The 21,957-nt window shown below is 42.7% G+C and overlaps 1 protein-coding gene across 1 annotated transcript in view; it reads right to left on the bottom strand.

The window, feature by feature from the left end:
• ME3 (malic enzyme 3) overlaps positions 1-9,681 on the bottom strand; it is a 128,474-nt gene extending 118,793 nt beyond the window's left edge. The window contains exon 1 of the mRNA XM_030043106.2: positions 9,268-9,681. Coding sequence (XP_029898966.1) covers positions 9,268-9,456 — 189 coding nt within the window. The 5' untranslated portion in view covers positions 9,457-9,681. The remainder of the gene's footprint in view (positions 1-9,267) is intronic.
• Positions 9,682-21,957: the final 12,276 nt, after the last annotated feature.

The following is a 21,957-nucleotide window of genomic DNA, read 5'->3' as shown; positions in this document are numbered from 1 at the left end:
TCAAATACTTTGAGATCCTCTTGCGCAAACTGCGTCTCTCACTCAGAAACCACCTGAACTGCTAAACTGTTCTACTGCAACTGTCTTTCATGCTTCTGCAACTGTTGCACAACTCTTTTTCCCTACAAGAGAGTCTGCTGGAATTCAGACTTTGTGCACATTGCGCTAGTGCAAATGGTTTGTTCCCCCAGCAGTTTTTTTTGTTTTTAAAGAGGGTCTGTTTAAAAAAATATTCAAATCAATGGGAGATACAATACATTTTTAAATTATATTTAGTTTTTTCCACAGTATTCAGACTAGGCACTTCAGCAAGTAATTTTTGTTATTTGGCCCATTTTATGGCTAGATTTAGAAACCTTTATACAGTATTAAGGGAGAGAAGGGCCTTGTCCCTCCAATAATTGTGATCAAGGGATCTGATTTACAGACACAGTTGTTTTATCCGAGCAATTAGCTTCAGACACAAATGGCAACATGAAGACATCTAATTCCCTGTGAGGTAGGAAACGCCTAACAGGGAAAGGTTTTGGGGTTGTGTGGGTTTTTTTGTTGTTTTTTTGTACATTGGACCAACTGGTTGGGGAAAAAAAAAAAAAGTTGCTAGAAGAAGGGCTATGAACATGAAAATCCCTGGGTTTACTTCTCCTCCCCCCCATCTAAATCAGCTGGCCTAATAAAACACATTATCTCTCCCTCCAACCCCTGCCCTGCTTACATGCTTAGACCATCCTGACAACAGAAACTCTTAATAATCTGGACACTTCCAAAAATGACAGGATTTGGCATTTTCTCTCATTTGCAGATAATCACAGCTAAAATTACCTGCAGGTTTAACATCAAATTCTTCAAATAAAGATTAAACAGAGTTTAATAGTTTCCATAATGAATTTAACCACTACGCGAAGTGACAAATCTATTAGCCAAGCCAAAGATTTAAAGCTCAAGATGTCTTGTCCAGGAGAACATAGAACTGCTGTATTTGGAACAACTAATTCCTTCCTATGTTGAGAAACACAGTAAAGCCTTAACTACATGTTTTATGAGGCTGAACAGAGCTAATCCATATGGACATACTACAAAACAGACAACTTTATAAGCTAGACAGACAGAAAAAAATTGCTCTGAGATGTGGAGCTAATCTTTTTTTATATACAATACAGATATTTACTGAAAATCTGTTTCAGTTCCATGGTTCCACATGTTGAAAAAGGATACATGTGCAACAGAGAGCTGCAAAGTGAAGTGAAGCAGAAAATGTTGATACACAGAAAACTTTTGTGTTGGCGTTATTTTCTTTGTCAGAACCACAGTCTGCTCAGTGTATGTCTGAGTTTTATGTTTGGCAGCTGCAGAACTATAAAAAGCTTTGCCATTTAAAACATTTTTAAAAGAAAGATATTGTATTAGGCTGACAATACATAAGTCATTTATCAAAATGTCATGTTGTTTGGGGATACAGATAGCAAGTGTCACCCCTGGGCCTCAAAGAGGAGGTTTAAAAATTAAAAACATGCTCATCATCTCTACTAGAGCACATTATAAGCTGAAAGTAGTCAAGTTTGCTGTTGTGCTAAGCCTTCTATTGAAACAGAGGGAATTACAGCACAGTGTTTATTCTCCCCCAAGCATCAAGGCCTGTCTGACCTGCTCGCAACAGCTCTAAAGCTAAGTCTGTCCCAAAAGAATTTATTTGGGCAAAAGCTACAATAGGGTCTTCAAGGTTTGGTAGCAGGTCTGATTAAGTCAGTGAGAAAAAGACAGAAAAATAAGTAACAGTCAGAGGAAAAGCAAGAGACAAAGCAAAAACTTTGGTTTTTTCAGCCTGACTTGTCTCCTAGGTTTTGCCAACATAAGAATATTTCTGGATCCATAACCCCAAGGATAATTAAAATAACCATTTGCCTCTTTGCTCCCTGCTCCCTTGGTAAAAAAAAAAAAAAAAAAAACAAACACCAAAACCCCAAAAACCCCAAAACCAAACCAAAAATCAAACAAGCAACAAAACAGGACAATCTATACTCCTGCATGGCATTTAATCAAAGACAGGTACAAGGCAAGGCTTCTCCCGTGCAGGGCAGCATCCAGCTTTCAGCTACAGCAGGCACGTGCATTGGCAGCTCCAGCAGCAAACTCCAGGCCCTAACTCTGCAAGGGGCTTGGTGTTAGAGTGCTGTCTGAGTGCTGAGTGCTGTCTGCACAGGTGCACGTGCTGGCAGTGGTACTCTTTGAAATGAAGAATGAATAAAACACTGAAACCACAGGAGAGCTGCCAAAAGCAGATGTTTACACAGTACCTCCCATCACCCAGGCAAGTTGTGGAGGCAGGAAGGTAAATCAGCATCACTTATAGCAAGTCAGAGAAATAAAACTATCACAAAGCCCTGGAGGAGCCTAAATACTATAAACAATCATAACTTCCCCCTTCAGCAAGGGGTATCAGTAGAATGCAGTTATTCGTTAAAGACCTACCTTTCCTTTCTCAGCTCTGAATGAATGCCAGCAACAGCAGCTAGTGTTCTTCTGGAGGTTGCTGCTATAGAAGCTAAAGAGGAATTCAATTTACATTCTCTTTATTCAAAATCAAGTCAAATGGAATTTGCTCTAGGTCCAGGTTTTTTTAGCAATTGCCAGATCTGACCCACCAAACTGAAAAATTCAGGGGTCAAACTCTGCCATGCAGCACTACAAAGCTGCCAGATCCATCCCTAGTAGGTACCTTACTGCATGGCAAATCCATCTGAAATCAAAACCAAGCCACAAACAATTGCTCTTCACTTCATCTTGTGAATTAGCACTGCCTTTCAGCAGCTTCAGTTAAATCATCACTAATTCTGACGAGTACTAATGACTCATCTCAACATACGGCAGCACACAGTTTCTAACATCAACGACATTATATGTCATGCTACTTAAGTGGGCAAGGCTTGAAGCCTGCTGAGGTCAGTGGAATGAAGACTGTTTGCAGGACCAGCCCCACATGTAATACGCTCAGCCTTCCCACCAACATCTACAGTGCTGCCAAAGTAATGAACTGGTTGTTTGCCACACATTTCACTACATGCAATGAACAGGAATGCTGAACAAGCTGTAACGTTCAGCCCTAGATCCATTCTAACTGCAACAATATCAATTTTCATGCTACTTATCAAACAGTTTGTGTTACTTAAGTGCAATTCTTATTCAGATGTCAAAAAACTTAGTCCACTCTATGAAACAAGAGCTACATTCAGCCTTGGCTCTGCCCCACCAAAACATGCCTGGTGTAAGGATTAAGGCTTCTCTAAAAGAAAGGGGATGATAAAAAGAAAGCAACATAGGCAGCTGCCAAACTGATAAATTTCCACAACTTAAAGGCAATTTTAAAGGTATTTTTATAACATAAACTGCTCAGAAAACAAAAACAAGCATTTTGGTCCAAACACAATTTGGTTTTATTAACATCTTACAGTGACCGCAAACAAACTCAGCACTTATAAAAGCTGCCCAACCAATCTTCCAAGACCTCTCAATGCATTTACAAGGGCTAAAGGCAAAACAAGGACCAATGTATTACAGGGTTAGTACAACACAGAGGCAGGGTCTGCATCAGCACCCCTCTTGCCTTGGCAGCAAAAGACTTCCTCCGCACTTCCAAGCTTTCCCACAAGAGCTTTACTCTCAACGCATTAGAGGCATCCCAAAGGGGAGAGTGACAGTGTTGGTAAGAGATTATGCAGAGGGACAGGAAGGCAGATGGCCCCCTGGTTTGGCTATAATAAGGGAGAAGAACTGGAATCCAATCTGGGGAAGCAAAGGGACTTTCACAGGCTGCTGCTAATACCAGAAGCAGCAACAGATTTAGCTTGGGCTTAGTTTGCTGACCATGCCATAATGACAAGTTCTTTGGTACCAAAACATTAGGAAATGCCATTGCCAAAAGATACTTTGGACTCAAAAAAAGATATGCTTGACATTAACACCAAACAAACAAAAATGAAACTCCACGTGCCAGGATTAAGGCCAAAACAAAGCTAACTGAGCAATCATATTTCCAGAACACCACCACATTTGCCAAAGTACTGGGCCAATGCTCATCTCAGAGTTTGCTTTCACTGAAGTCAATGGCAATACACCTAGGCTTGACTGATGAAATAAAGAACAAGTAAAAACATGAAAACAGCCTCTCTGCTCTGGACACCACTGAAGACTCATCACACGGCACAGTGCTCCAGCTCACTCGCGTTTCAACTCTAGCAGAGTTAGAGCACGATTTGATAAAGAGCGCTCTCTCAGCTATGGTTTGGCTTGGGTCTGAAGGAGCCCACATGCTGCAGGGTTTGCCCATGAAAGCGTCTTGTCTGATATCCCTAGAAACAAGAGAGTCCTATCGGGTCAGTTCATCTGCACAAGCATCCTGTCTCCAGCAGCAGCCATAAACCTCGAGAGCAAATAACACAGGTAAATAGGATACTCTTCCCCTATACACTCCCATCCTTTCACCATTTTCAGTCTGGGGACTTTCTAAGTCAGGTGTGGTTTTAGCGTATTTAGTAAGCCTCAGTGGAATTTTTATTTTTTTATTTTTTTTTAAAAATGAACTTGTCCAGTCTAAAACTTGTCCCCTAAAACTTGCTCAAATAGCTATGGGCTCCTGAAAAATAAGAGGGGAACCTCCAAACTCTGCCCACCTCATACTCTTACTTTGCAAAACATGAACAGATGGTAAATGCTGGGAGTCACACAGCCACTTAAAGCCCTGGGCGGACCTCAGTAGTTATACGTCTATCCAGACTTAAAGCTAGCCAACCAGAAACTCCAGTTGTAAGAATATAACCTTGTGGATTTAGAGAGGATATTTACCAATTTGAAAACGGAATCCTGCCTTGATTTGATGTTGCCAACTGCCATTTCAGACACACTGTTCTCATGCTCATTACTAATTTTGTTTAAATGCAATCATTTTACAAATCCAGCTAATTTTAGGCCTGTTTCACCGCAGTTGCTGAGTACAGCCATGTGCAAGACTATCATTTTTTTCCTCAGCTACAGTGGCAAATTACTGAAACTATGTTCAAAGAACCCTCAGTTAGCTCAATTCTGACCCCCACAAAGCTGAAGGACTAACAAACTTTCAGCATTTTAATGATGTGTACAGCAGTACATTTCAAAAACGCTGCAGAAACCTACAGCAATTCTTCAAAGTTTCATTCTTACAGATCCAGACTGGTAATTTTGTTTTGTTGGGGTTTTTTTTTTTTTTGGTAATTCATTATGACACATTCCATGAAAAGCAATGGAGAGCATGCATGCACATCAGAAGAGTACAGGGCATTATCCAGATGTACACAGAAGACCCCAAATTCTGACCCCTGCACTGTACCTTGCAGAAAAGTTTAGCATATTATCTCAACCCTTCAAATACGGCAATATCCTGCCACTCTGAAAACAAACTGTGACCTCCAGTTCTGCATCTGTTTGTGATGGCAGACCTCCAAGGAGGCATCATTTCTCTAAAAATTAGGACTTTCAGCAAAATGCATGAAGTGCCGTCAACCTTCCAATTGAACAGTGCAGTCAGATGTCACGAACAAAATTACAGTCAATTTTGGACAAGACAAGACTTTTGAGCCCCTACAGGTGTGTGGTCAAACTGGGAATTGCCTAGCTCAGTCCATGTTCGTAAAAACACAGAGAAGACACGTGAATTTGACCAAGTCCCTGGAAGAACTGGGGAATCACGAACAGCACATCTGAGATGAGCAGAATTGCACAAATCTTCAGAACTGACAGCAGCGTCAGAGAGAGGACACAACATGGCCGTGACCACACCAAACACAAGGCAACTTTGATAAATAAGGTAGTGGGTGAGAGATGCCCCATCTTTCCTCCCAGGATCTGAGTGCTGAATTAGCTTTTCACAAGGCTGAGGCCCCACAGTAGAACAGACTTGCCTCTCAGCAAGTCCAGCACTACCGCTGCCCTGTCAGCAAGTCACTTACTTACACATGGCCAAAGCTTCTAACAAATCTTCCTGGAATCAAGCTTGCACTTGGATCGCCACAGAATGGTCTCACCATGGTTATCTGACATTGTTAAAATATTTAGGTTTTCCAATTTTGCAGCAGTCAAAGGCAGGAAAAGAACTACTTCATGAGGCACTTCATGAAAACATGCAAAAAGCTCTTCTTGATCCTCCTATTATTTCCGAGACTGTTCTGTCAACTGAGAACAACTGCTATTGCCTTTTAAAAATGCAAGTACCCTTCAGAAGAATGCTGACACTTCCCGAGTCCTGCCCTTGGATCAGACATGGGCTGTAATACTTCACAACAGAAGGAAGAACAGTATTTGAATAGTACAGAAACACGCAGCGCACTTAAAGTCTCATCAGCATACATGAAGCATAACTGGTTCCATCTTCAAAGTTCCTCCTACTGTCCAAGGATTTAACCTACAAGATTTCCTTGCACGTGACTTCCCCAATGTCACACAGAAAGCCTGAGACATAATCAAACCCAGTCTCAGAGATGGAAAGCAGTCTTGCCTTAACTGCAAGACAGCTTTTTCCTGTAAATTTTCCCCCAAATGCCTAGTCAAGCAAGCTCTTATACGTGATGCATAGGTTGGCCAAATAATTTAAGGACCGGAGATAACTCATTTACAAACCATGCTTAATACAGTGTTGGCACCCTTGATCAATATTTAGGAATTCCATTTCTTCACATCAGGAAGAACAGCCAACTTCACATAGTAAACAATGAGCAAAGGAAAGAAACAACTGCAAATTTCTTACATCCATGACCGGTTTTTCTATTTATTTTTTTCTTCTCAGGCAGATTTGGAAAACAGAGGAGCTTCTCAGAGGACAGCCTGCTTTTACTGATATTTAGGGTATTACAGAGGACCTTGCAGCAGCGACTTCCAAGTCTGCTTCTTCTTTAAAGCACCTTCAACCTAGTAAGCAAGCAAAGACTTGGATCAATAACCTCAGACCATAAAACTGTCTGTGATTCTGCTGGAGGGACATAGTCTTCTTCATTGGATAAACACCACACACTTCATAGCTTTAGACTGAGACTTTAAACTTCACCCAAAAGCTGTAAAACAGTCAGGGCATTGAATAAAGCAGCAGAACACTTGCTGCCCAAAGCCTCACTTCTGAAAATCTTCTTCAGAAGTTCTTGGAGAGATGTAAGGACTATCCCCTGCAAAGCAGCCTTCAGTCAGATGAAAGCTTTAAAGTGCCACTGCAGAAAAACAGCAATGACCCCATGCCTGCATTTAGCTACCAAAGGGGTAAACAGTAATTACTATGCGATGAGTACAACAGCTGAAAACCTACCGAGATCCCTAATTTTGACCTACTCCACTGCAGCGTAGCAGACCAAAGGGCCATCGGTCATACGTTGACAAAATATGTACTGGCTGAAATATCCCATTTCAGTTGAACACAGTTAATTCCTTAGATACTACAACGAACTGTTAAGAGCAACAGAGAAATAGAAGCCTGTTTAGAAAAGTCTGAAAGAGGGCCTGAGCGTTTACTAACGACAAGTTGCTAGTTACCTAGGTACATGAACAGGCAGTCCTTATCTCTTACCACAGATGTTAGCCATTTCTGTCCTCCTGTTCTGTAGATGACTACATCAATGAATGTAAGGTCTGTACTGACAGAGGAACATAACAACATAAACAGCAAACATCCATGCTGGAGACCCGCTGGGAGATTTCTCATGGCCAATTAAACATGGCACATTAGAATATATTTTACCTCTAACAAAAGCAGTTTTCTTCCCTTCTCTCAACATGGACCAAAATTCCATTTAGACTTAAAGAAAAATTCTTTATTTCACTGGAAGGAGGGAAAACACTTCAGAAAAGCCTCAGTTCTGAAAATTATCAAATGGGACATTCAAAGTCTACTTCTGCAGTAGCCAGATCAATTTAAAACACACGTTTTTGCGTGTTGTTATTGCATTACACTGAGCAAAGGTCAAAGTATTAATTTTTCAGTTCAAATTGACATATGTAAGACTACTAGAAACATGAGCTATGTCGCTCTTTGTAACTATCACGGAACACCAAAGAGAACAAGCCAGATGCTGAAGAAAACCCCATCAAAACCACTTAATGCTGACAAATTACTGTTGCTTATGAGATAGCTGGCAATTTCTCTTCAGTCTTACAGACATGCACTGTATAATGATTCAAACCAGACTGCTTACAAAACTGTTGCATATTCAGTAACATCCTGTGTCATCGCGTGCCTTGGTCCTTAGGGGTGCACCTTTATGGATGTTGAAATGGCACCAGGAGATGCAGCCCAGCGTACAGCATAATACACAAAGTAAAAGTTGTCATCCAAAGAGTCTCCAGTCCAGAAGAAGTCACAGGAGGCTCGTATACTGGATAACTACATACCAAGCAGATGATAAATAGTCACAGCCCCATCAACTACCAAGATCATGTTTAATACCTGCTTATTTCTAAGGTAATTAACATATTTATAGTTACTGCTAGCAATACTAATGGAAGAAAGTGGAACCCAACGTTCTTGAATCTGACATATTTGCATCCAGATTATTTTTCTTCCCCCTTTAAATTATGGAAAGGGATGGAAAAGTAGCGTGGGGCTAAATTACAGGGTCTCATTTTACACACCTTGCAGACTTGCTGAAAACCTTCCTCCTAAAGCTTTTTTTGTTTTTAATTAATATTGAGGTTTCTGCAGTATTGAGAACGAACACATCTTCATCCCAGCAAAACACGCCGCTTCGGTAGCGGAACACACATTGCTATGGACGCGCTACGAAAGGAAGCTTTACCGCAGGAACAGCCACGCGTGCTTCTTCCAACACGACGGCGTGAGCGATCGATCGGTTCCGCTGCTACACGCTCCGCACGCCGCGTACCAAAACACCCCAGGCGTCTTCGTGATCTCAGGCAAACGGCTTCAGGTCCCGGCCAAAGCCGCTCCTGCCCGACGCGGCCTCTTCCACCGCCACCGAGCCGCAGCGGGCCGAGGGAAGCCGGACGACCGGCTCCGAAGGAGGCCGCCGATGACCGTACCAGCAGGTGAAGGCCCATCAAAGCGGCCCCTCGCTCCCTTCCCACCCCCGCTCCCCTCAGCGCTTCGCCCCCCTTTTGGAGCGGGGCTGCACGCTGGGGCAAACCGGGACACCTGCGACCCACGCCGAGCACCGTCGCCCGCCTCCCGGCCGCCCCCGAGCCCCTCTCCCCTCCCTCTCACCCAGGCCGCTGGAAAACACCCCCCTCGGCGGCACCCACCTTGTTGAGGTGGGGGTTCCTGGTGATGTCGTAGCCCCGCTTTTTGACGGCCAGGGCCCCGCCGCGGGTGGCCGGGCCGCCCCCCGCCTGGCAGCCGCGGCCCCGGCTGACGCTGAGGAGAAGCGGCCTCCGGCCGGCCCCCGCCATCCGCAGCAGGCGGCCGCCCGCCCCGCCGCACACCGGCACCATCGCCCTGCCAGCGGCTCCCGCGGGCGCGGAGCGGAGACGACGACGGCGGCGGCCGGAGGAGACGGGCGCCCGGCGGGGCGGGAGGGGCGCGGCGAGAGGGCGGGCCCGGCCCGGCGCAGGTGCGACCGGCCCGGCGGTCCTCCGCCGAAGCGAAAGGAAACCCGGGAAGCGGATTCCGCCTCCACCCCGCGGCGGGTCGCGCCTCCTCCGTTACCTGTTAAGGCTCAGCCGGCGGCGGAGGCGAGCGGGGCGGAGGCGGGGTGCCCGCCGGGGCCCCGCCTCCGCCCGGGGAGCCAGCGGCGGCACCTCCGCGGTACGGCCGGCCCTGAGGGGAAGGGGTCTGCCCGGCCGGCCCTGAGGGGAGGCGGTCTGCCCGGCCGGCCCTGAGGGGAAGGGGTCTGCCCGGCCGGCCCTGAGGGGAGGCGGTCTGCCCGGCCGGCCCTGAGGGGAAGGGGTCTGCCCGGCCGGGGCTTCGCCTTCCCGCCATCGCGGCGCCTGAGGGAGCCCCTCGCCCCGCCGCCGCGTTGCGGTCCTCTCTCCTTTTCCCTCCATGTTTTCTCCCTTAGCCTTTAACGAAGGGCATCCGGAGAGAAAAGCCTGGGCCCCTGCTGCGTGAGGGGGGGCCCTGACGTTGGGGTAGGTGCTGTCCCGCCCGGCTGTGGTGCCGGGGAACCCCAGCGGGACGTGGAGGGGGAGCAAAGGTGCGTGGAGGGGTCGTTCGTCCCTGGGAAGGGCTTGGAACGGGGTGCTCGGTCTTCCTTTCTCTGGAGCGGGAGCCGCTGTGGGCGGTTAGGCGTTTCAATCGGTGTATGAAAGCTACAGGCACGCTATACTGTATATACAACCTATATACTGTGTATGTAGAATATATATTATCTATACTACACATACTTTTTATATATTGCAATCTATATATTCTGTTCACTGAAGAAGGCAGGTCCCCGCATCCCTTTTTTCAAAGAAATGAGCTCTTTTATCCTTTAAAATGGTGACATCATCATCTCTACTACCACTTCTCATACAAAAACCCAGTTCCTGGATTACTCCCCGAAAGAGTGGAAGATTCAGGTTTGTTTCCAGCTTCAGATCAACGCTGCCTTCCATACCTGTGCCCCCGTCACAAAGCTCAGGTCTGCTTTGGGTGAGGGACGCTCTCCAGCTTCTCCTTCCATTTGGGTTGCTGTCTGCAGACATATTTTTTAATGTGCTTTAATATTTGGGGGGATAAATGGTACAGTCTGTGCAGAAGAGAATGGACTGGGGAGCAAAAGATTAGATGGATACGGTTGTCCTTTCTTGCCTTGGTATTTTATAGGCACTCCATAGAATAGAATAGAATAAATTCAGTTCGGTTCCATGACCTTATGATTTCTCCCTAAAGAGTATATGGCTTCATGCATTGCCGTCTGTGTGCTCAGGATATTTATGCCTCTGCTGTAAGACAATTATTATATTCAAACCTCATACTTGAGGATTGTGGCCACATAATAACTACTAGGACCATGGGGAAGAAAAAACTTACCCCCCTCACCCCCATCAGATACATTCTGAGAGTGAGGTGGTTTGTCTGGTCTTTGGGTTTTTCCCCCTTTCCTTTCAAATACCAGAAATTGGCCATAAATGGAGACGCACTACTGGGGAGATCCAGACAGTGGAGATAAGGAATATGTGCATCCCTGAGGCCAGATTATAATCAGGCAGATTCTTAGTGCGTGAAAGACACAAGAAGAAATTTGTGACTATTATTGCTTTTTTGCATAGCTATAAATTGGGAAAACCTTGAGACTTTGATCTTGTGAGGATCAATTTGCATAAAACCAAAGTCAATATCTTGCCAGCTTGTCAAAGCTTTCCTACTCCCACCAGCCAGCACCACATTGGTCTCAGCCAGCCTAAATTTGAGTGAGCTATTCTCCACCCCACTACAGATTTGCTGTAAATTTTGCAATGTCTTTGTGGTGGTTGTGGCCATATGCATAGCAAACAGGACATTTGACACTGCTGTTTGTAGCAGAGTCCATAACACTAAATCTCCGGATTCTTGAGTCACTCCTAGTGAGCAAAGATAAAAAAGAGGAAGAACTTCCCTGTCTGCTTTGCAAAAGTGCACCATTAAGTTGTTTGAGGAGATTTATGTGATAGAGGAGAAAGTGCCAAGCTGAGCGCCAGCACAATGAGGTTGCTTTGCACAGCTGAGAAGCATCTCGGGCAGTAGCATTAGTTCTCCAAGCGATAGGTGTCCACCCTCAGGCCCTGAGCAAATGCATTTACTGTGCCTTGGAGAATCAAGACAAGCTCTTCCTATCCGCAGGACCTAATTCCACTATCTAGGGGAAAGATTCACTGCTAACAAAACTCAAAATACTTTCACTTTGCCTGTTTTGTAAAATACTGTGTGCCTCTTCTTGGAAAAAGCATCTTGCAATTTTGTGTTGAAAATGCTCTAAGAGAAGGAGAGAACTCAACTTCAGTGTAATTTGACTGTATATGTCTAAGAGTTAACTTAAACTGTTTTAGACTACATGCAGAAGGTCTGTTTGGGGTCCCTGTGCTTGCCAACTCCGCTATGAACAGCAGAAAGAGTGCCAGCTAGTTTTGTTTGAACTGGTTCACTAACTAGTAGCTTTAGCATCTTGAATTGTGAGGAGTGAAAACCATCATACATTATTGCATTATGAGCATACCTAGGGGATGATGCATGGGCTTCATCGCTGCCTCTTTCATAAAGGAGAAACTTCATTCTGTATGATACAGAGACAGTATTTTCAAAAAATCTACACTGCAACCTGAAACAAATGCAAAATTTTCACAAACTATTTTGACATTTTTAACCCAATATCTGCAGACAGAAGAGGTTTCCTTGTACGTTGAATGTTACATCATCTATGCCTAGTGAGAGCTGGACACATACACGAGCCCCACAAGAGAGGGAAAGAGAATTTCAGGGCTGGATAAAATCCCTCATTATGTCATTGTAAGTAGGTGGAACAAATAATTTGGGAGGACTTCAGACCTGCAATGGACTAAATTTCCAACTTTTTGGAAATACAGAAAGGCCTATAAAATTGTAAAATATTAAGTATGAATATGATCTAGTGAAAACAACTTTTTTTTTACAGTAATGTTGTTTTCCTGATGAAAATTGGTGTTAGCACAGAATATTTTCATTTCTACAGAAGGGTTCCAGTTTTTCAGTGAAGCTGAAACCCTAACTAGTCTCAATTTTGAATTAAAAAATCAATTAGAAGAAAATAATTTACTGCAAACAGATTTTCTAAGAATTTTTTACTGTGTGAGTTTGATTTACTAAAAGCAATGCATTTAACAACAAAAGTTCCAAAATTTCATCGGAAATAGATTTGAATCTTTAGATCAACCCAAGCAAGAATAACTTTTATTTGGTCTTTTGCAGAACTGATTGCTTAAATTTACTCATCTGTACCAAATACTGAAGATACAATACAGGACATTGCTGGCTTCTGTATCTACAAGCCGTGTGGCCTGCAGCCTCCTAATCCCCTAAACCTTCTGGTAGACCTTACTTAATTTTGCATCAGAGGAGAAGTAGATGACTAAGTACTATTAAAGACAAGATGAAAAAGCACAGACATCAGCACAGCTACCATGGAAGGCAGACACCAATAATGAAAACCAACTTTATGATCCATGCTTGCCTGATAAAAGACAGGGAAGCTGTGGGAGGAGGAAATACGACATTAAAAGTCCTTTCCCATGCCACAGGACCGCTGGCCAGGCTGACAGCTTTGGTCTGTTCCTGAATGGTGTGGGGAATTGTTATTTCTTGACATTCGACCTGAGTGAGTGAAGGTAAATGTGATACCTCTTCAGGCTGGGCTCCAATTTTCTAAACACTACAGGAATTTTATTCTGCTTTTTAATGTTCTTCAAGGTGCCTTCTCAGAACTCGTGAATCATGGCCTCTTTTTGTACGAACATGAGCAGAACACCTTTTTTAAACTAGGAATGCCCATCAACTAGCACACTGTGAGCTAACTGAATTAATTCATTATCATTGAAAGGATTTCACACAGTTTTCTCAAAAGTGAATCAGCTTCTCCTGCCTAATACTGTTCCAAGGCACAACAAAATAAAGGAGCTTCATAGCTTGCTTTGGAGGTTGTCAGACAACGTTGTCCCAAAGCAGCAATCTGAAATTGAGAAAGCTCCCCTGGTTGTTGGCTCAGCCTCTGGCTGGGGGCACAGCTTCCACTATATCCCTGGGAGAGAGGGGCCATATAAATCTTGACTTTGCACGTCTGTCTTCTCCCCGTCAGTGCTGGATCGAGGGTCATGACAAAACCATAAAGCTGTGTGTGAACTGTCAGAAGAGAAGTCTGTTTTCTTTTCCTGGCCCTGAATTGATAGAATTATTATCTCCATTTCAAGAGTGCCTGGAAATATGTCAGGGACCTTTCACAGTACCCCCTCAGAAGTTTATGGTCTATATGTGAAAGAGGGACAAATGTGGGCAGGGAAACGGGGACATCACTTGCCTGGGGCTACACAACAGGTCAAATGGCAAAGGTGGGAATTCCTGCACACCCCTCCCACAACGGACTGGCAAAAGTGCAAGATGCGGAGTGAGGGAAGGGCTGTGTCTGTAGTAGCTCATTTCTAAATGAGCTGCAGAAATGGCTACATATAAGATCTCCCACTATTGACTGCTGAGGATATAGGACAGGATTATACAAAGGGTTATTTTTAACAAGCTCACACCATTTTGAGCATTTTTGGCTCATGCACATACTGCCACAGGAAGATATATATACTCACGCACACGTATGCTTTTGACTTTATTGTTACTATATGGGCTCTTTCACATACTTTATTTCCTTCATTTTAAAATTCTGGCTTATATGCTTCTCAGAGCAGGGATGAATTATATATTTATAAAAGTAAAAATAAGGTTTTCTCTGCAGCCATGAATTGTCTCCCTGCTGTTGTGCAGACACTGAATAGTGCCTTGCCAGGGGGCTTCTCATCTTTTACCTCCCATTGGCTGACAATAGCCATCAAACTGATTTTTTGCAACTTAGTGAGAAACAAATTACAAATGCTGGGTTTCTAAAATTTACCTGGCACTGCAAAATAAAGCTTGAATCTGATTTAGAGTCTTTATCTCCAAGATGCAGAGTGCTTGCTGTCAGATGCACATGAATGCACTTTGTCTAACGTGCAAGCCTCTCTTGAATACAAATTTGATTGAAGCACTGGTTAAATTCTTGATTAAAAAACTAGAAAGAGTGTTACAAAAGAAGCTATAAAGCAATGAAATGCACACTTATATTCAGCATTGAGCTCTTAGGATTTTATTTAAGCTATTTTTCAGCAGCAGGAAGGAAACAATTGTTTGTGGAGTGGGATTCTATATACACTTGGGGATTTGCGGGTTGCTACAGAATGCAATTGAAGTTTCAAAGCGTGTTATAAGAGCTAATTTATTCCTCCAGTAATTTAAGAAACTTCTTTGTGCTGTGGCCTTGCATTTAACAGTTTGGCATCTGAGAGAATGCCTATGAAATACTCTTTAAACTTACTAGAGAATGAATCTCTGACATATAAAAAGGGACCTTATAATGTCTATTCTTCTACGGCATTATGAGGAAATGAATTGAGCTGCAGTTATAAACTTACATTGGTGTGGTTTTCAAACCACATACCTTGAGAATTCTTGGCATTGTACAGCCGTGTGTCTTCTGGTTTATTAGATTTTGCAGTGACTATATACTATCCATTCATGCAGACTGTTAACTTAAGTTCATCATGACTCAAGAAACCTAACACAGCAGGAGCGGTGAGTTTTGTTCAGGACCCCTCTGTACAACAACCAATGGCAAGAAAAACTATAAGTGGTATAGAAGAGTCTAGAGCCAGCTGGATCACAGATAGCTATGGCAAGCTCCCCATATAGGTGATATAACGTTTTCATCTGCTGTAGCATTTATACTGCTATTCTTGGTCATATTGCTATATAGAATGTATATATATGCATGCATACATGGAGAGAGAATATCTGTAGAGTAATGTGTATATAGTAAAATATATACATTACAGATAAAGGTATGCTTTAGCTCAGTTAGAAGTTATGGGCTCAATTTATATGACATATGCAGGGTATCAGACTGGGTCAGACCATGGGATTTGAAGACACCACAGGGATCATCACACCAGCCTTTTGCAACTGCAAGCAATTACATACTGGATGTTTAATCCACAAGGATTCACAAAGCCTGCTCCAGATGCAGCAGCCCCAGAACCCTTCTGTTCACCTCTAACAAATACAAGACCTAAGGTTACAGACAAAACACCACAGATGATCGCATGCCACCATAAAATAGCAGATCCCTGCAATGGGATAACAATCCTCTGTGGTCTTAAAAATCTTTATTACTGCAGCCTGTCCCATGCAGCAAAGTTTGAAGTCTTTTTTTCTTTTGGAATATAAGCATGGTTAATGCCACTGTGCTAACTCTGTATTTTCTCATACACGTTACAGACGGAGGGACATGCAGAAGGTTCTTGTTCATGGTCATATACTCAGACAGTGATGGAGCTGGGAACAGGATCCATATGTCCTGGCTGTCAGTCTCTTGCTTACTTTGTCATCTATCACTAGGCTCCCTTTGTCACAGTTTACTTCCTTGACATATGCTCTCACAATGTTATTCTTCAGCAGTGAGAGACTTCGCTGTTGTCCAGACAAAAAACATCTGCAGTTGTGCAATTAAGGCCTTAATCAGACCTTTGGACCTCTTTCATGGCTTTGGCTAGTTTTAAGTGATAATGATGATGGTTTGTACTTACACCTTTTAAAATGAAAAATGAGCATGGAGATAAACACACTTCAGTCAATAAATTCTCCTGTCCTCTCTAATATAAATGTTGGCTTTTTTTTTTTTGTTTTCCTCCCATCTTACTACAGATGTCCTAAGTAGTACATTAACCCTGTAGTGCACCTGCATGATCCGCAGTGTCCAAATTCTTGAAGAGAATTGGACAGAACAGCAAAGACAATGCACTATTTAACATCTTAATTTCTACTAAACAGAATCAGTTTATAGTGAAACACAAGCATATAGTTTTGATTTATTTTACTACTGAAATTTTTTTTCATAGGCATGGGCTTTGAACTTCCTCCCATGGGAGGTAGCATAGGTTTTACAGTTGGCTTCAATAGCACTTGAATACTGCTATAGTCCAGCTATAAATTTTAGTCATATTTTAAATTCAAAAATCTCTATACAGTGCAAGAGTACATTTTTACATCTAGCATATGATATTATTTTTGAGTAACATCATACATGTCTAAACAGAAGGTTTTGAAGACAAAAAGGAGGTGGATAATCTTTTTCCTTAGAAGTCAGTTTGTTATTTGAAGGAGCACAACTGACCTTCCAACTAGTAATGTGCCACAAGTCTGACCTGCACTGTTATTCTTGCTAGAAAACTGTGCAATTGAAAGATTGCATTAATAGTATGGATTCATTAAAATGATGCTGAGTGAGACTTTGCAGCTCACAAAAAAAGATAAGATGTCCTGATAATGCTTTGTGATATAAAAGAAGTCAAGGAGGTGTTCAAAGACTCAGACACATGAACAAGAGCTGTTATACAAGTTACTGAGGGGTAAAATTACTATGTCAGCTGATCCACCCATGCACATCCTCCCTCGCTGCTGCTGTGAAGGCAATTTGAGGTGGGTTAATTACAAGTGAAAGTACACTGTAGTGATCTGCATTACCTTCAGCATGACTGGGGTAAGCATACAGATGGTTGGGTTAGCCTGTTTCTGAATAGCTCACATTTGTCATGGCATGGGAACACGTACGTGTACAGCTGATATGCAGCAAGTTTAACAGTTCATGGTAACCAAAGTTTTAACAGTCCTTTCTGGCTCTAAAGCAATAAAATATTTATCATCATAACAGAGTTTGGTCAAAGGAGGTTTCAATAATGACTTGCTGCCACAAAAGTAAGCATAACATATTTCTGAACAATCTTTTTCGATTGTGCAAAATTGCAATTAGCACTTGACTTTATCAGTTCAATAGTTTCAGACTAGATGTAAGGAAGAAATTTTTTACAATGAGGGTGGTGAAACAGTGGAACAGGTTGCCCAGAGAAGTGGTAGATGCCCCATCCTTGGAAACATTCAAGGCCAGGTTGGATGGGGCTCTGAGCAACCTGGTCTAGTTGAAGATGTCCCTGCCCATGGCAGGGGGGTTGGACTAGCTGACCTTTAAAGGCCCCCTTCCAACCCAAACCATTCCATGATTCTATGATTCTAATTATTTTAGGTCATGTTCTGACATTCCTAAATCTTCTAGGACAGTACGAGTCTTTATGATTGTTGTGGTTTAATGCCAGCCAGCAACTAAGCACCACGCAGCCGCTCACTCACTCCCCCCCACCCGGTGGAATGGGGAAGAGAATCGGAAAAAAAGGTAAAACATATGGGCTGAGATAAGAACAGTTTAATAGAACAGAAAGGAAGATACTAATAATGATAATAGTAACAATAATAAAATGACAATGATAATAATAATAATAATAATAATAATAATAATAATAATAAAAGAATTGGAATATACAAAACAAGTGATGCATAATGCAATTGCTCACCACTCGCTGACCGATGCCCAGTTAGTTCCCAAGCAGTGATCCAGCGATCCCTCCCAGGCCCACTCCCCCCAGTTTATATACTGGGCATGACATGACATGGTATGGAATACCTCTCTGGCCAGTTTGGGTCAGCTGTCCTGGCTGTGTCCCCTCCCAACTGCTTGTGCCCCTCCAGCCTTCTTGCTGGCTGGGCATGAGAAGCTGGAAAATCCTTGACTTGGTCTAAACACTACTTAGCAACAACTGAAAACATCAGTGTGTTATCAACATTATTCTCATACTGAATCCAAGACATAACACTATACCAGCTACTAGAAAGAAAATTAACTCTATCCCAGATGAAACCAGGACAATGATGAAAGGACAAAACAGTGTGAGAAGCTTTTAATGAGACATGATAATTTATACTTCATAAACATTGTATTCATTGGCTTCTTTGCCAATGTGATTTTTAAGTGTTTTACTCATATGTGTGAAAAGGTGAGGTCTAAAAATAGCTGGTTTTGAATATTGCAAAATGAGAAAATAATACCAGGTTGTACATAGGGAACATTAAGAAAATGCCTGCAGAGCCCAGTGAACCTGGGTATCATGAAAGAGAAAATACCATGCAGAAACCTGCATGCCTGCATGCAGAGCATTTCTTCACCCTTCTCTCTACAACCAGGCAGTTGTCATCCCTTCATTTTTTGAATCTCATTCCTAGAAGACAAGCCTTTTTAACATTAGGTCGAGCATTTTCCAAGTGCTATATTTATGTATTACTCTTTATACTCACCCCTATCCCAAAGGATATCTTCCTCAGTGGGCAAGTCTCCAGTACGAACTGTAGTAAGAGTAAGGACTGGAAGAATTCATCTGTTGAAGATTTTTCAGGCTCTTAAAGAAACTGGTGCCAGTATGGTACAAGGCCCTTTTAGAAATCCACTTTAACTCAGCTGGCCTCTGTATAATTATATTAGTTTGCAATTAACAATCAAGTGAAATTGCCTCCTAGTAAAATCATCTCATTAGCACTGTACCCGAATGCGTGCTTTCTTTAAACTCTTTGGCAAGGGGAAAATGCCGGTGCGAAATTTTCGAGCGATAACCAGTCACAGAGGGCAGCGGCCTCCTCCTGAACTTTGCTGTGCATCCCGTTACGCGTGACAGAGCTCTGCAGAGGTATATTGATGAGGTACAGGACTGATAAGGAAAGTAAACAACTGAAAGTGAGAAGTAGCTTGAAAGGTCAGCTGCGCCATTGAATAGGTACAGATGTACTTGGCTGCTGGCATGCCCTCGTACCTGGATTGGAGCTCTCAATCTCACTGCCATTTAAAAAACCTGCGTGTAAAGTCAGCATAAACGTTTTGCAGAGTCCTGCGCAATGATAAAAGAAAAAAAAAAGTGACAGGCTTCTTAAATCATGTGGCATAAAAGCATGCTATTTACATAAGTAAAGCAGAAATGTTTGCTGGTTTTCTCATTAAGTGCTCTTTTTTGGCAATACAAGGGTTTGCAAAAATTTTATCTGTTCATCAATCAATTCTATAACCTCCAAGATATTCTTCCAAAAAGCCTTTGGGTCTGATTTTAGGAGGCTTTGAGTCTCTTAGGCCTTTTAAAATAAATCAGGACAAACATTTTTGAAGTCAATGGGCCTATATTTTTGACTGCTATAAATCACTGTAGCTTGTTCTGACATAAGTGTTCCTCTTATTTACCCTAGCAGAAGTTTAACAGACTTGTATCACTGGCTTGATCACTTCATTCCAAACACACAGCATTTTTCCTGAGTGCTTGTAGTTACAAATACATATTTATTACAGAGACAAGAAAATGAGAAAATAGGAAATTAACACTTTAAAAGGCCATTTAATAGAAGTGCAGGAAAGCTTGCACTGCTAAAAGTCAATTAATCTAGATAGTCTGCTGAGAAATCTCTCTCAGGTACTCCGCTGAGAAGATACAACACAGTTTAGGTAATATACTTTATGTCATCGAGTCTGCATGCATGAGCCAACTGTAGAAAGGAATTTTAATCAATGTGTTCATTTTCTAATCAGAACTGCTGCCCATCATTAAAAATTGTAGCCTACCAAGCTCCAGCTGAAGCTAGACCTTGCACTGAAGCTGCTGGGGACTGGGCGGATCTTCGCTTCTGCTGACTCTGCTCTGAGAAATGAACTGCTGGCAAAGGGGGGGGGACAGCTGGCTCTGCTGATGTTGTGAACTGCTGCAGCACAAGCTGCCAGACCTATGTGTCAGAGAGAGATTTTTTTTTAAAGGAGGGAGAGAAAACAGCAATCATAACACTGTACCAGGCAGAAATGAATTTGGGTTTGGGTTTGTTGTTTTTTTTTTTCTTGCAAATAGACATTCTTTAGGTCACAGTGGGGAATTTTGACATTGCAAAGGAGGTGAATGGATTAGTAGGCAAAATAAGAGCAGCCTCTACTTGTAGCTGTAATGTGCAGAGGCTGCCATCACAACCGTACAGGCTATTGGGTCCGTGCAGAAATGCAGGAGGCTTCCAAAAGCCTTTTTAACCCATGGAAAATGCCACATGTGAAGGTTAACGCTTTACGAATTGCCGTCTACTACTTGGGGAAAACACAGAACATTGTAATGGTGAACTGTGCAAAATGGCTAGTTTATGCCATCATGAATCTTAAATGATGAACTAATTTGTATTACTTATAGACTAGGAGGAACGGATACAGCAAGCCAAAGATCCATCCCTAGGGAGCTCAGTTTAATTCCATTAACACCTATTGGCATGTGCAATGCTGATGAATAATCTCGTTCTCCAGGGCTGCGTGGAGGCAATTCATCACTGAGAGAGAGAAATCTGCAAGCAGCAAAGATTGCAGTGAGCCATGCTTAAATGAGGAGACACTCCCCTAGAATCATAAAAAGCAACTTGATATCAAAATAACTTCACATCTGAAAATCATATCAAAAGCCATGTAAAACTATATGTCTGTATCCCAACATCACTGGCCAGCAATGGAAGGAGTAGGAGGGGAGAAAGCTAGACGGACATGCTAAGGTCAAAGCACACACACAAATTACAGATTGTCTCTAAAATCTGAAGACCTGCTAAGATCAAAATATTTCCACAGGATAAATCGCACATCTAGCAGCAGTATGTGGGTGGAGTGTTTGTTCAAATTATGCAGTAGTGGATATTTCACTGAAACACAGCTGTGAATGCTGGCATGGCCATGAACAACTAAGTACCCTCCTCTCCTTTGACATTTGATTAGCAGGACATATAAGCGTTCAGAGCAGTGAGCAACCGAGGGGTATTGGAACACATTTTCAAAACCAAACTGCCAGAACAGAAAAAGAGGAAAGTGATACCATCGCTTTATCACAAGACAAACTTTTATCTGCTCATGTGTCAAATTGCCAATGTGCTGTAATAAAACTTTGTGTAACAGAAGAAAATGAATGAAGAACCTTGTGAAGCCCAAAACCATATTAAAAGAGAATCATAAAATCATAGAATCATTTAGGTTGGAAAAGAGCTTCAAGATCATCGAGTCCAACCATCAACCATGCCCACTACCACGTTTTGAAGTGCCTTGTCTACGCGCTTTTTCAATACCTCCAGGGATGGTGACTCAACCACTTCCCTGGGCAGCCTGTTCCGATACCTGACAACCCTTTCAGTAAAGAAATTTTTCCCAATATCCAATCTAAACTTCCCCTGGTACAACTTGAGGCCGTTTCCTCTTGTCCTATCACTTGTTACTTGGGAGAAGAGACCGACCCCCACCTCGCTACAACCTCCTTTCAGGCAGCTGTAGAGAGCGATAAGGTCTCCCCTCAGCCTCCTTTTCTCCAGGCTGAACAACCCCAGGTCCCTCA

The sequence above is a fragment of the Aquila chrysaetos genome, chromosome 19 (assembly GCF_900496995.4).
Source record: "Aquila chrysaetos chrysaetos chromosome 19, bAquChr1.4, whole genome shotgun sequence".
Lineage (NCBI taxonomy): Eukaryota > Metazoa > Chordata > Aves > Accipitriformes > Accipitridae > Aquila > Aquila chrysaetos.
This window is presented reverse-complemented; position numbering and strand designations above follow the sequence as displayed.